This window comes from Brachyistius frenatus, unplaced genomic scaffold (assembly GCF_029030835.1).
Source record: "Brachyistius frenatus isolate BFR_SWC_R1_liver_20210118 unplaced genomic scaffold, ASM2903083v1 Contig_127, whole genome shotgun sequence".
Taxonomy (NCBI): Eukaryota; Metazoa; Chordata; class Actinopteri; family Embiotocidae; genus Brachyistius; species Brachyistius frenatus.
The window spans coordinates 745,001-760,526 of NW_027210726.1; the positions used below are offsets into that span (position 1 = coordinate 745,001).

General features: G+C 42.9%; 1 protein-coding gene across 3 annotated transcripts in view; it reads right to left on the reverse strand.

Moving 5' to 3' along the window:
- Nucleotides 1-15,526, reverse strand: part of nlgn2a (neuroligin 2a) — a 135,564-nt gene that overhangs the window by 69,157 nt on the left and 50,881 nt on the right. For 2 of the 3 annotated variants that reach the window (XM_069714160.1, XM_069714159.1), the window contains one exon: nucleotides 3,858-4,007. In XM_069714160.1, the coding sequence (XP_069570261.1) occupies nucleotides 3,858-4,007 (150 nt within the window). Of the gene's footprint in view, nucleotides 1-3,857; nucleotides 4,008-12,896; nucleotides 13,640-15,526 lie in introns of those variants that run through there. The other variant, XM_069714161.1, reaches the window with a different exon arrangement.

Below are 15,526 nucleotides of genomic sequence, written 5' to 3' on the forward strand. Positions count from 1 at the left end.
ATTTGTGGTAGGTTTAGTAAAGCAAGACCACAAAATGAAACCCCTCGCACTGCTGACAGAGGCAGCAAAAGACCACATCAGTCAACGCATAAACACAGTCCGAGCATCCAGTATGCACCGCAGGGGTCTGACACTTCATATTGAAGATAATCTCATGCAAAGGTTTCTGTGCGCGCACACACACACACACACACACACACACACACACACACACACACACACACACACACACACACACACACACACACACACACACACACACACACACACAGAAGCACACTCTTGCATCGAGCTCCCATTTCACATGACCACATCGAGCTTCTGTATCAATAATTCCTGCATTGCCCTTCCAAATCAGCATGTTGGGTTGCTGAAGCAAGAATGCAAACACAGCAGGAAACATCATGCAGTGTATCCACAGAGCAGACATTGATATGCATGAATGCACGTGGCTACACGTGCTCTATGCACACCACCTCTGAACACACACAAAGGCACATTCCCGACTCCTGCACTGGCTCTGCTCTGGTGTCTCTCTGTCAAAGGAAAAAAGTGCCATCCATCATACAGGACGCACGGGGCGAAAGATTACTCACATTTCTCCCAATCATGGCCAAATTGCTCTGGATGGCTCTCATATTTGGAAGATAGCTGCGGCTGTGTCTTTGCATACAAATGACAAAGTCTCCCTCTCAATTTGCTTTCTCCTTGACTCAGAGAATGTGATGAGAGTGTCACAGATAGCATGCTGAAAGAAGACAATGCAGACATGCTGCCAGAGTACTGAAGAGAGGATGATGTAGTGTGAAGGTACTGGGAGTAAATTCACAAATTCACAAGAGATAAGTCCTTCCTACTGCACAACCAAGTGGCACACAACAACAACTTATACAGAAATCAGGGGGATTTTGATACTTTACTGTTTTCTCTTTTCAAATTCAGTAAACAGCTCGGAGTAGCTGATGATACTTCTGTTTCATTTTATTGTCTTTGAAAACTTCTCGTGTTTGTAATCCACTTATCTAGATGTCTTTTGTACTGTATAACTTTTATCCATCTAAAACTCAACCTGCGAGGCTCAAGCTGGCATAAAACGGCTGTGTAAAGATGAACGTCATACTACTTACGTACTAACTCTCACTAATTTGAGTGCATTAGCATGTTCACACTTTAAGTACGAAAACACGCTGTGCGCTTCAAATAGCCGCATGTTGTACAAAAATGGTCCACCATTTGAGCATGAAACGCTGGACACTTTCCACCCTCAAAGTCAGCATTTTTTTCAAACTGTGGTTTCTGAGGAAGCTGCAGCTGTTGCGGAACAACCGCACAATGTGTTTATGTTCACTAAGATGCATCATACTGTTGCTTGATAGAAGCCGTATTGTGCGAGCTAAACAGAGGACACACAAAAAAAAGTAATTTCTGGGTAAAATAATAACAGCCAGCAGATATGTCGGCAGGTGATGCATTCAAATGCAAATTGAGTTATTTCTGGTAAGCGCAGAAGAGCAGTGTCCCTGTTGAAATACATGCGCCACACAAGTAAGAGTGCGAACATGTAAGAGGATTATAAGTTAGTGTACTAAGTGAAGTACGCTATTTGGAACACAGCCTCAGCCTTATAAAGCCATTTTGTGGCAATTAGCAGCTGTCACAAAAGGATTAGAGTCTTAACCACACAAACTCACACACAGTATATTCAGTCATTTGTCAAAATTATATGAGAACAAAAAACAACAACAAAAAAAAGGTATTCCATAACTTAGGGGGTGTACGAACAAAAGTAAGCATTTGGGAACTCAGCACCAATACTACAACAAAGTTTCAGGGCAAGTTTCAGAAGTGATCCAAAAGGTGAACAAGCCAGCAGTTCATCCATGTTGTTGTAACCACTTTATTTCTGGTAATACAATCACACCTCATACTTAATCATACTTCAAATAGATTAAGCAGGAAGGCAGCTGATTCTATTCCAAATTTCTGAAAGGTTCAGCTGTGTTCAAAATGGTTTTCCTGTCAGAAATATTGCAGTGTTCCCTGACAATTAATTTGGTGACAGTATTGTTAATTTGACAGATACGAGTGAGAAATCAAAACACGAGTCTGGTCACTCACTGGTTTCCTGCTTCATGGATCTCTGGCAATCGTCACATTTTAGATTGCATTTTGTTATCCACTTGAGCAAAACTGCTGATGAACTCAAGAAAGATGCATTAAAAAGCAAACACTTTAGGTAATTACGTGCAAATGAAAATCTATCACCATTGTAAAGGCTGCGTAAGTGCTCCGAAAAACAACACACAGTCATGTCCGTTAAGAGAGAAACAAAACAAATCAAAGGCAGGCAGGCATTCTGAAACAGCTTCCAGGAGCCCACTCTCTCGTCGCCTAATGAAATATCTAATGCACTTAGTTTCCTTTAGTTAGCACTTGCCTCCTTAGAGGCATGTTCCTCCTCTCCAAGCTAAATTACTTGGTCTCAGTGGAGCGAGACAGAGTGCGGTGAGTAACAAAGAGGAGAAGTCAAGTGTATTTCCAGAAAAGGGATGACGAGCCGGAGAGCTGACGACACTTTACTTTTTTTGTCGGACCTGACTGTAGCAGATCTCGCAGCGACCCGAGCAGACGGGGTACAGCGCGCTCCGCTCGGCCTGTAAAGCCACCTTAACCGCTTTTCAAATCCCTGACTTTCACCGTGCTGCGTTTGGTAGCAACAGCTCAAAAGTGCATCATCACCAAGCCTTCCCCTACCAAAACACTCTGTAAAGGCATTTTCCTTTTTTACAACCCCTTGCTCTTTGTGGAGTGAATTATACGGCTGCGAAATAGGCATCTCGAGGTGGGAGACGCTGCGCGAGGGCATGCTGTTAAAATGAAGAATTGTGAGGCACATTTCTGTCAGTAAAAATGCCAGATCTGAATCTGATTTGCATGCTTGTTCCTGTCCTTGCATCCTCACTCTGAAAGGGCTTTATATGAATGTTACTGCCAAATACAGGACTCATAACAGCATGGCTGTCACATGGTGAAGAGATCAATATCTCTGTAAAGTGTGAGGTTGTGAATATTTGGCTTTTTTTTTTTTATCATATACAAATATTGAGACATAAAAAAAAGACATAGATCATGCAAAACTGTCACTGCTTACATCAAGTAAATGCTGTGACCTGAATGATCATGCCGTTACTTGACAAGATGTGAGAGGACTCAAGACACCTACTAAGATGTAGATATTCAAACTATGAGGTTGTGTAAAAGTAAAATTCATATTTATTGCCTTTGTTTTACATTATGTTCGATCTATGGCCATTTATCTGAATTTTTCTTATTGTTTTTGACAACAGTCAGAAAAGATAACAGAAAAACTGAGGGATATATCAGCAAAAAACAAAACCAGATCAGATCTTTCAAAAGTGCAGCATCGCACAGCGTAATTACAGACAGAAACAGATGTTCCTATTAAGCCTTATTCAAGACTGACTGCTGCTTTGTGTGTAAAAATCGGGCAGCGCTTTTCTTTCCGGTGGTATGGTTGCAGTGCAAGGGGTTCGTACGCAACCGTGGCATTCAAAGAAAACAAAACAATTACACAATCAGAGCATTTAGGCGGGAACAATCGACAAAAGAAAATCCATAAGAAAGTGAGTTCTCATGATCAACGCCTGCGCTGGTTGTCATTCGATTGATGAGTTCCATTAATGTCATCCATCATCGACTTAATCAATTCAGATAGAAGAGGAAGAAATTGGCTTGCATGCGTGCAAAAATGACTGTTTTCTGTTTGGTGGGATGGCAGCGTGCCAACAAGATAATGTGCGTGTCTATAAGTGTATTACTGTAGCCGGGTCACTCACCGAGCACACCGAGGCGGTAGTTCATGGTCACCACGATGACGTTGCCGTAGGCGGCGAGGACGCTGGCATCGAACATGTTTCCGGTGCCTTCCATGTAGGAGCCTCCGTGAATAAACAGCATCACGGGCTTCTTCCTGCGGTCACGAATATCTACAGACACACGCGCACATGCACGCACACACGCGCACACACACACACACACACACACACACACACACACACACACACACACATATGTACACGCACACATACACAGACAGCGGAGGAAGCAGGGAACAGAGAGGATAAAAGAAAAAAAAGAAGTCAATAACTGTATTTACGCCTCTCATATTCTCTTTGATCACACATTGTGTTAGGCCATAATATATTGAACAAACAGCAAATTGCTCGGCAGGATGAAAACACAGTGCTGTATATGAGAGTAGAAGAACCGCGCTGTTCCCTGCAGCTGGATGTCAGCTCTTAAAAATGAGCTCAAGGTAATTTAGATTTCAGGCAACGATTCCAGCAACAGGCAATAACAAGAGACACGAGGCGAGAATCTAATCAAATGTTTCCTGGTGATTAAAGCAATAACGCTTGAAGAAAATCACTGGCTATTGTTGCAGATTAGAGCTAACCTGTCTGTCACTGCCGATGACAGTCTGTAGTTCACACCGAGGCCCAGATTGACTGAGAACAGCGAAACAAGCAAGTGCAATTGATCCCACCTGCTCATGTTATTTAATAAATCAAAGCTGAACATTGAGGGCAGACATTAGTTAAAACTGAGAGTAAACTGTACGTATGAATGAACAAACTATGAGCAGAAGAGCTCTCTTGCTCTGGGAGCTCAAAGTGCTGGTGTCAAAGTTCACCCCAAAGAGCTCTCCGCTGTGAAGAAGAGATGTTTTAACAAGGAGTAAAAAGGCACTCGGGGATGACACAGTAAACACATGAAAGCAAGTGGCCACCACCAACAATTTACAGAAGGTAAAAAGGCACGAATACGACGTGAGGAGACACGTTATGGGGCAAACCGGTTGTCCGTTCTCCCCTCTGAAGAGTAACATTCTGCCTGCAATCAACACATAATAATATATCCTGTCTGCAACGAATTTCCATAATTTCCTCATTTTATTTTGCACCTTGGAACTTAGAAATCCCATAAATGCAAATTGCAAGTCGTTGGGAGCTGCAGGGACAGCTACATCAACCTATTTCTGGGTCAATTCCCCCGTGGGGAATCTCAAGAAAACAGTTTTCTGGGATCATTTTGCACTGGCACAAATTCTTAGTGGGCTCCGCCTTTAGGTAAAAAATGGAAAGATAACAGAAACGTTTCACATAAAAATGTCATGGTCTACTGTCAAAAAATACAATTTAGGTTTAGAGTCTTGTAAAGTTTTCTTAAAATCAGTGTAAATTTGTACTATTGAGCAAATTCCTTTTAACAAGATCTGAGAATCACCCATTATGAGTTGTAATTTTCTTGATATTAGTGCAGTTTTTCAGCTGTTTTTACATACATTTAATGCTTTAATGTTTTCTTGAATGTGCTTAAAAAATGAAAACACCATTTCCACTTCAACAAATTTTCACTTCACAGAAGATTCTGTTAAATACCTGATAAACATGGACATTTGAAGGTAGCTGAGGGTGTTTTAGTTAAACTGAACTGTCGTTCATTGAAACTATAACAATAAATTCTGGCATAACTCGCATGCAAGGAACGATCCAATCCAGTGTCAGTCATGGGTTTTCAACAGACGCCCACTCGTGCAGCGCTGCGTGTGCATGCAGGACGGTCCCTGTCGGGCCCTTGTTGGCCTTTGAACCGGTCTCTCAGCTGACTGCGAGCAACGACGCTATGCTGCCAGGAGCCCACAACAGCATATGGCACACAAGACTTAGAACTGTGGCACAGTGACAGCCCCTGTTGGCTCCTGTCTGTCTGTGTGTGTGTGTGTGTGTGTGTGTGTGTGTGTGTGTGTGTGTGTGTGTGTGTGTGTGTGTGTGTGTGTGTGTGTGTGTGTGTGTGTGTGTGTGTGTGTGTGTGTGTCAGCGTAGGCCGGGGGATATGAGAGAGCAGCAGTGCAGAGCAACCACATAAATAACCACTACGGCATCTGTTATCGAAGGGAGGAGAGATGGCTCCCTTTGAAAGCTGCTTTTTATATATAAATACAGTGAGTGAAATACCTGATGAAACATGCATTACATGTTTCACACTGAAGATACAGCCCAACACACCGCAGGTACACGCCGGGGTATCGCATACGTCCACATACACAGCCAAGAGTCAGGCAGACACACTCACACAGGGGGGAGAGAAATTTACAGGCAGCTGCAAAGGAGAGTCGCTATGGCAACTGCTTCACTTTGACTTGTTTCCGCCCTGCCCCGCCTCTCCTCTCCTCGCCTCTCCTCTCCCTTGGAGTCGCTCACTCTCCTTACATGAGACACTCTCTCATGGACACAGTCTCATTGACTGTTGCCGTGGCAACATATTACTCTTGCGCATCTCTAACCCTGTGGTGCCCTTCGCCACGTCTCTACCTGCATGTCATTTCATTAGCAGCAAATGACCATGTACACACACACACACACACACACACACACACACACACACACACACACACACACACACACACACACACACACACACACACACACACACACACACACACACACACACACCTCTCTGCACTCTGCCACAGGAGATGAAGACTGACAGCCACTGGGAGACAGAATGCAGATGCACTGATGTAGCCGCCCACACCAACACGAGGCGCACACGCACACGCACACACACACACACACACACACACACACACACACACACACACACACACACACACACACACACACACACACACACACACACACACACACACACACCGAGCAGGCTGTCACAGATGACCTGTAGACTCTGTGTCCATGGATCAGTTACAGGGCGAATCGTTGTGGCTTAGTGACAGATAGGACCGGGGCCCTCGGGGGGCTACAAGCTCTCCATCTCTCTGTCCTCTTGTCCTGTCTCAGGCTCTCTCTCTCTCTCTCTCTCCGCCTCTGGCTTTGTTGTGTTTCTACCACAACTTAAGTTTAGCATGCGATGCCCAGAGATGGGCGGCTGGTCGGACTCCGTGCCTCAGGTTTCACATTTGATCCCCATGTGAGATGAACTCCTTCCAAGGCTTAGAAAAACCCCACCTATGGTTCAGTCATTTACAGATTGAAAACATGGAATTTCAATGCAGCAAGGTGCTTCAAAAAATAACGAATGAGTTCATCAGCTCTGCTGGGAGAACCTGTGGTGTATGTATAATATTTGCATTATTTGTTTTTCGCGAGTTACTGTGTTTACAACGTGTCTGCAGACAAACAAAACAGGCACTGCATAACAACAGTGTCCTGTACCGTAAAGGCAGCTGGACAATGGGACAGGGTTTATAAAAAAGCCTCAACAAATCCTGGACATCCGTTGCTTGGTTATGGTAACAACTTTCATACAGACATGAGATGATGCTGTAGAAGGAGGAGCTGACACGTGAGATGCAGGGAAGCCAATGATCTGTGTTGGATTACTGTTCACATGTTTGACTGAAGGAATTGAAGGGAGCAGCATTGAAGAACAGCTCAAACTCACTACCACTGGAAGGGCTGACTCATACACTTTGTTCCATATTATGGACAAATTATGTCATGTTAATATTTAATTAGAACATTTAACTCCCGTTGTTCTGACTAGTGCCACGTAAAAGATTCACAGACTGCCAACTCCTATGAAATGTTACATTTATGTCAATGTGGAATACACGTATTTGTTGATATAACACTTGTCTTCTCAAAAATGATTTTATCTACACTCATACAACATTTCTTTTTTATTTAGGTGGGCATCCAGCCAACAACAAAACCATTACACTGGCAAATTGAGTAGTTTCACTTTACTACTTGTTCTTTAAACACATTTTGCTGAAAATACTCATACTTACAATACTCAAGAATTTCACTGACTTTGCCCCGCCCACGTATTGCTCACAGCTTCAGTCTTTGCTGTGATTACCGTCTTTGTAAGCCGTGTTCACATGAAGGTTCGCTCAGCCACTCCGGAGGCCGGAACAATGAGCAAACAGTGGCGGCGGCCAATTGCGATGACGTTGAAGCTAAAGAGTTTGTTTCTAAGTGTAGTTCCAAACAATGGAAGCAGCAGTAGAGCTCGATGAAGTGAGACCAACGGTTGTAGCAAGGCCAGCAAACATCGAGGAATCAAAGTCGACGTCTGAAAAGCCTATTAACCAAACACTCTGCTCACACTGGGGGAGGGTCTTGGGTTTCGGCTTCCAACATACCTCACATGGCGGTCAATGCTGATTGGTTAAAGGCTGCTCCAATAGATACCAAACCTGAGGTCTACGCCAGTTAGGATAAAATGACTGGAAACAACCTCCAATGGAGTATGGCTGGACTTCATGTATTCATGAAGTGAATTTGGGTGTGGTAACACCAGGCCAGAATTTATCCACATCAAACCTCAATTCTGTCTACCGTTTATGTATTTTCTGATATAAGCATTTCATGTATTTACATTTACCCATGTGTACAGTAGTTTTTGTGGTCAGTGGCGGAGTCTGTTGTTACCACACGGGATTGAAATGATTATACTCAAAGATTAAATGACACAAGCAGGTGCAGCAGCATTACTGCTTGTGATTGCATCAAATTGGTACTAATGGCTGTCGGCCGGATCACGGTTGCATTTTCGATTTCAAGCTTCTACCACTACTTTTACGAAGATAGTATTTAATAATAATCATAGATTATTATTATTACTACGTCCAGGTAAACTGTGAACAAATACAGATGTGTATTCATGCTCATCAGGATTTCCCAGAATTAACTAAAGAAGAAACAATGATTAACTAAAAAAACAAATTCAAAAAGGTGAGCTAAATCAAATAACTAAACAATGCCGCTAGGGAAAAAAAAAAAATGTCTCTGCTCAGTAAACACAAACAACCACAGCAGAGACAAAGCAAGATGGCAGAGAGCAGCTGAGGGCTAGTACCCTGAGGAGCTTAGCATGGCTGCTGATCCTTTCAAGCAGAACGGAGACAATGAGACGATTAGGCCTAAACTTGTGTTGAGTGTTCCAGTTTAGCACACCGCCCACCGCTGCCCTCGGAGACGCCGCCCTCTGGTCTCCCGATGAGACACCCTCGTTTCCACGGCATTATCAACTGACTGATTAGTCATGGGGATGGAGTGCAGTCTCCTGCACTGCACACACGTCAGTGTCGGCTGCTGATTTTATGGGAATTGATGTCGGCTGTCAGTAAACACTGACACTTCCGGCGGAGAAGGCGAGCAAAGACTGATATGCACTTAAGTGGCGCTGCTGAACTTCAGAAGGATAACAGAGATGGAGGGCCTTAGATTTAGTCCACATTAATATTTTAGTTGTTAATTTTTTTAAATAACAGCTGAGGCTAAACCAGGGATTAACCTCCACCACATCCTTCCTCCCCCAGCTCTCTCTGAGCTACAACAGCAGACTGGCTAGGTGTGGAAAAGCATATATTACTTTTTGAACAGCACATAGAGCACAGGAGCCTGCTGAGATATCATCTTCCCATATGTTAACCTGAGCGTGGAGAGATGGGAGTGTAAGGGCCTCTCCTTACACAGAGCCATAATTAAAAAGATATTGAATCACATTGAGGTGAAACGAGAACTCAAGGGGGAATAGAGCTTCATACAGAACACTGTATCTTCTGCAAATTTGCATTTTCATTCCTTTCACATGGGCTCGGCCTAGAAAAAGGAGGAAAAATTCACTATTTTAATACAGATAGGCCAGCGAGTGTGTGTGCACAAGCGCATGAGATAGAGATAAATATTGACCCTTCCCACTTAAGCTCTAAACTGTAATAATTGGGAAATTGCTAAGTGCAAATGATGAACTGTCATCTGTGTGTAAATACACAGAGGCCCTTTGTAATAGTGCTCCAATTAACAGAGAGGTGCTGAAAATGTTGCACCAACGTAATGGAAGGAATCCATTTCTTTCATTGTGAGCCCTGTAATTTCAGTCATGACGGACTGGACATCTTACAGAAAGCGTATCTTCCACGTGCAGGTCAAGCTGTTTGAGAAATAGATAAATTCACTGGACTAAACATATTCTGGAACGTAGATTTGCTCTAAATATGCAATGTATCTTCCTCAATAAGATTTTTATTTATTGGAAAAGTGAAAATACTTATTTTGCCAGAATCCCAAACCAAATCCCAACTGTTCATGTAGATGTTATCTTCTCCATACTCCGACGGAAAGGCATTAAAAAAACAAATATCCACTTGTGATGCTTCAGATCTACAGATGTAGTTTCCACTGAAATGTGCAGTACCATTCAGCACACAGAAAATACACTGTGCTTCTTTACATTCACATTATCTGTCAAATGTTACTCACAGATCTGTGTAAATGCCAGTTTGAAGGTGTACAGTGAGTGATTGTAAGTGAAAATAAAGCCAGTCGTCACCAAAGATCTCGCTGCAAACTGGGCCGTGAGCGTTGAGACAAACCTTGAGTAAGCTGTGAGCAACCTGAAGTGAACTGCCTTCAGGAAAAAACAGAAAAAGAAAAAAAAACACGTACAAACTGTGCTGTCACTTAACTGTGTGGCTATCTGGTGTCTATGTGTGTGTATGTGGGTCAATAGGAGGTCAGTGGCAGGCTAATGTGACAGAGGGCTGCTAGAGGTGGAGACGGACGTACAGTGATGAATGGGATGTGATGAGATGCACAGCAGCAGAGCTGGCCACTGAGCAGAGCTGAGGCTTAATCGTTAGAGCACAATGGATCAAGGCAAAGGCCATACTGATTGCATCTGGGACGTGTGAGTGTGTGTGCGTGTACATGTGTGTGTGTGTGTGTGTGTGTGTGTGTGTGTGTGTGTCTATGCACTGGTATTATAATGCTTGTGAGAACCAGTGGGACTCCTGCATTGGAATGAGCTTCTTTAAGGAAGGCAGGAGCATTTTACGAAGGTGTTTGTTTAAAGGCATTTGTGGCAATAATAAAATGACGAATGTGACTCACAACATGTATGAACTCAAAGATTGATACATGTTTCTTTCATACTGTTCCATCAAACATCAATGTAGAAAAAAATCAGCAAGAAAATATGTGAAACTTGCTTTTAAAACTTGAATTGAATTAAATGTTTCTCGAATTATCATTAATATCGTATTTATAAATGCAGGTGATATCAGGCCCTGCTTTAATCTCTTCTTCATGATGTATTCAAGTTGTCGTGGAAATTCAAACCCAACATGCAAACATTATTCCATTGGTTCACTGGTTATTTGGCAGTTAGACTCTCAGTGGCTCAGTCTAACGCTTGGCACCAAGTGCAACGCTAATGTCTTTGCTCATTTAGAGCAGCGGCGTCGTCATTTTCTCCCCCAGCGGCCACATTGTTTCACAGCAAATATGGTCTTAAAATGAGGTGTGGTCAGGCACATTGTTGGTGCATCGCTATCTTTGCGGAGATGGAAGCAGCTGCCCGACTCGCCAGCAAAGACGAGTCTTCAGTCAGTGCTGCAGTATTTTGCTGTTGTTTTTAAAGGGACATTATGAATATAGTGATATGCGCCCCACACGCACACACGCACACGCACACACACACACACACACACACACACACACACACACACACACACACACACACACACACACACACACACACACACACACACACACGTGTCTCTCTTGTGTCTCACTTGTGAGGAGACTCATTGACATAAGGCATTCCCTAGCCCCTTACCCTAACCATCACAACTAAGTGCCTAACCTCGACCCTTACCTTAACCTAATTCTAACCTTAATCCTAAAACCAAGTTATAACCCTCAAATTGTACTTTAAAGTTGTTCGGACCGGCCCTAATGTACTCCCAAAGTGTGTTTGTCCTCATAAAATAGGTTTTTTTTTAACCAAAATTGGTCCACACAACGATAGCAATAAATGCACGCACACACACACACACACACACACACACACACACACACACACACACACACACACACACACACACACACACACACACACACACACACACACACACACACACACACACACACACACACACACACACACACACACACACACAGTGTGGTGCCTCTGTTCTCTCTGTCTGCCTGAGTTTATAACACTGGGGCTGTGGGGACCGGCATGAAGTTTGGATGATCCTAGCCGCTGTACTGTTTGTACTCTGTCTACATCGAAATCACTGCCTGTGACAGCAAGCAAACACCCACCTCACAGCTCAATATGCTTCCAAAGATCACAACAGCAAACTCTACAGCCCAAAAATAAGCAAACAACTTCTGCTCTAAGGTACTGCATGTGTCTGTGGTACTTATGCAGCATTTTAAACAATTACCACAGATTTACAATGTCATAAAGCCTGATTAAATCCCACAAAACGACCAAATAAACAGCAATGTGCTGAGAATCTTCTCCTCTTCCTCCTTTGTATTTAAGCTCTACACCTCCTGCAGCCACTTTCCCTTCCCCAAATCAGACGGCACTGCTTCTCCTGCCCCTCAGCAGATTAAGTGTGGGCGAAGTAAAAAAAAGGAGCATAGCGAGCAAGAGAGAAAAGATGAGAAGGGCCGCTGGGAGTGAGAATAGCCGCCCTGGCCTGTCTTACAACAACACGCTCCTATTTGACTCAATAACATCTCAGAAAAACTCAAGTGCTCCTCTCTAATTTTCTCCCCCCATCCATCTATCGCTCTTTCTTCTTCCTCTCTCCACTCATGCCGCCTCGCCGCCTCTCGCTCTTCACCCCCAGCGAGCTTCCAGTTGCTCAATCCATCTCCCATTCTTTCTCCTTCCTCCTCGTCCTCCAGCAGCCGCAATGCCGGCCTCTCATCTCCACCACTCGTCTGATCTCCATTTTCTCTGTGATATCCCCTCTCTTTTCATCTTCCTCCCTCTGTCTTAATCTACAGCCGGCCGCGAGAGTCTATTTGTATCCTCTCTCCTACCTCTGCACGGAGCCCAAACTTCTTGTTTTTATTCCATTTGCACTGAGTAGTCCTCCTTTATTCTCTCTTTGTTTCTCTTCATTTGTCTTCTTCTATCTTTTCCCTCATCTCTCAGCCGTTTATACTATTCTCCCGTTAAATTTCATCTCTCTCCCGTCTGTGTTATAAACAGTGGTTGGATTAGGATGACTTTTTAGGCTGATTTTTTTGTTTTGTTTTGCTCACTATTAGGGGGCGGATCAATTCCACAAATTGAGTGGATGGGGAAGCAAATACACACACACACACACACACACACACACACACACACACACACACACACACACACACACACACACACACACACACACACACACACACACACACACACACACACACACAGCCCTTCTGTCCTCCAAAATGCCACACTGACAAAGACGACACAGACACAGGCTTTGTCCTTGTTTTCCCATTGCTGCCTCTCTTCTCTTCCATTTTCCACATCCCTTTCTTCCAGCTTTAAGCCTTTTGGACTCGCTTTGACCCCCGTCTCCTCTCCTTCCTTGTTTCTCTTTCATTTTCCTCTTCTTTATCTCCTCATTCATTACGTTCGACTGGGAACAAACACTCCTAATTTTTAAGAGTGTTTGACTGCAGGTTTGTGTGCGTTTTTAGATAACAGAGTCTTGTTTGAATAAAAGCACACACATATAAGTATCAATGCAATAATCACAAATCAAAATGCGCCTTAAAATTCATCCTAACTCTGTACTGCTTTCAACTTCAAGAAAAAGACTATCCCCAACTTCCGAAGACTATCCTCCGAATTATTGCTTAATACTATTGGACCTTCGTTTTTGCTTAAGAATTACGAATCCTCCTTTTGCTTAAACACACTCTGGATTCTTACAGATTAAAAACTATCCCAACTCCTTATTGCTTAAAAACTACCCTTACCCCATGTAGCTTAAAACCTTTGTTTCCTCTTACTACTTAATGCTACTGGAATTTATTTTCTGAAGAAGCTCCTTCTACCTCTTGGATTAAAAATAGCCCAAATCTTTATTGCTTAAAAAACAGGGTTTCCAAAGGAAAATGTTAAATTCCCTGACTTTCACTGAGTGAAAAGTTGAATTTCCATGAACAATAATGACTATTTGTTCTGATCACACAAAATCCAGCCACACTATTTTATTCCCAGCAAGTTGAGAGCTTTATTTACCTTTGCACACGCGTTTTCAGTACAAAACTCTAAGGGCCTGATTTACCAAGATCTCAAATAAGGGTTATTAAATTGCGTTTTTATTTTTTGCACATTTATTTTGCACCCGTTTTGCGGGTGATTTACTAAAAGTAATTGCGTCTTGGATATCAGGTGCAAATCACTATTTAAATGAGGTATTTTTGTATGTTAAAGTGATTCCAGCCGTTCCAACAGAACGACCACAAAGCAGAAGGAAATCTGATCCCACTCAAATTAATAAATAGCCTATAAATATAACAAGAACAAAAAGCTATATAGGAGATTATGAGTGAGGAAGCCAATGCCAAGCGAATAGCAAAAAGATCAATAGATAAAATGATAAGAAGATGGCAAGATATTACGCGAAAAATACAAAAAACGGCAAATAATAAAAGGTCGGCAAATAAAAGAGGAAGGACGGTGGATGAGATCCTCTAACAAACACCGATCAGCAGGTCCAGCTCTTTCTGTGATGAGCAGGTGACTTCCTTTCATTCAGTGTATCACGGGTGCTCGTGAACCCTATGAAGCCTATAGCCTACCTGGGAACTCTGTGGGACACCGCATTCAGGACCTGGGACAGCACACCTGAATAACGGGACTGGGACATCCAAGCAGCGAAACGCCGGGATGACCCAGAGGCAGGACAAGGCTCAGTCGTATAGCCCATTCATTATTCAGGACATGCTACTGGAAGCGGCAGAGACTATTAAGTTTGACCCTCTTAAAATAGATTGTTTTTGCAGACAGATATTTCTGACTTTGATTCATTCTGCACCAATATGACTACTTTAATATAATCTGTTATAAAAGCCCATGTGCTTCTGCACTGTAGTTCTTTGTACAATATTTTTCTTCACCTGAAGAAGAAAGTTAATAACACATTTGCTAAACTACTGATTTATAGACCAACCAATACAACAAATATCTGTTTTATCTAAATATGAGTTGCAGTTGTTTCCAGGAGTTATCATCCTGACAGTACTTCAGTAAGTAATCTATCCCAGTGATTATTTCTTGCAAAACACAGCGCTAAGAAAGCAATAATATAGAAGGTAATTAAAGCATATTGAAAATATGTCAATGAGGACATTTTAATCTGAATCAGCACAAAGTCAATCATCAATGCACCGTCCACTTTAACACGCAGAAGTCTGCTTCAGAAGCAGCTGTTGAAGTGTGTTGTTGCAGCTCCTTTTGAAGGTTCTGGTATCGGTTCAGTGTTGGTGCCAGCCAACACTGAACCGATAGCGCAGGCTGAGTCAGGCTCGTGATGACATCGGTGTCTTGTGGGGAATGTTTGGATTCGGTTGTCTCTCGATGCTTCAGATGAACTCCGAGGTGTGTGGATTGAAAATTACAATAAACTTGTGTAAAACGTGGTTCTCCTGTAAGACATTTTAAAATC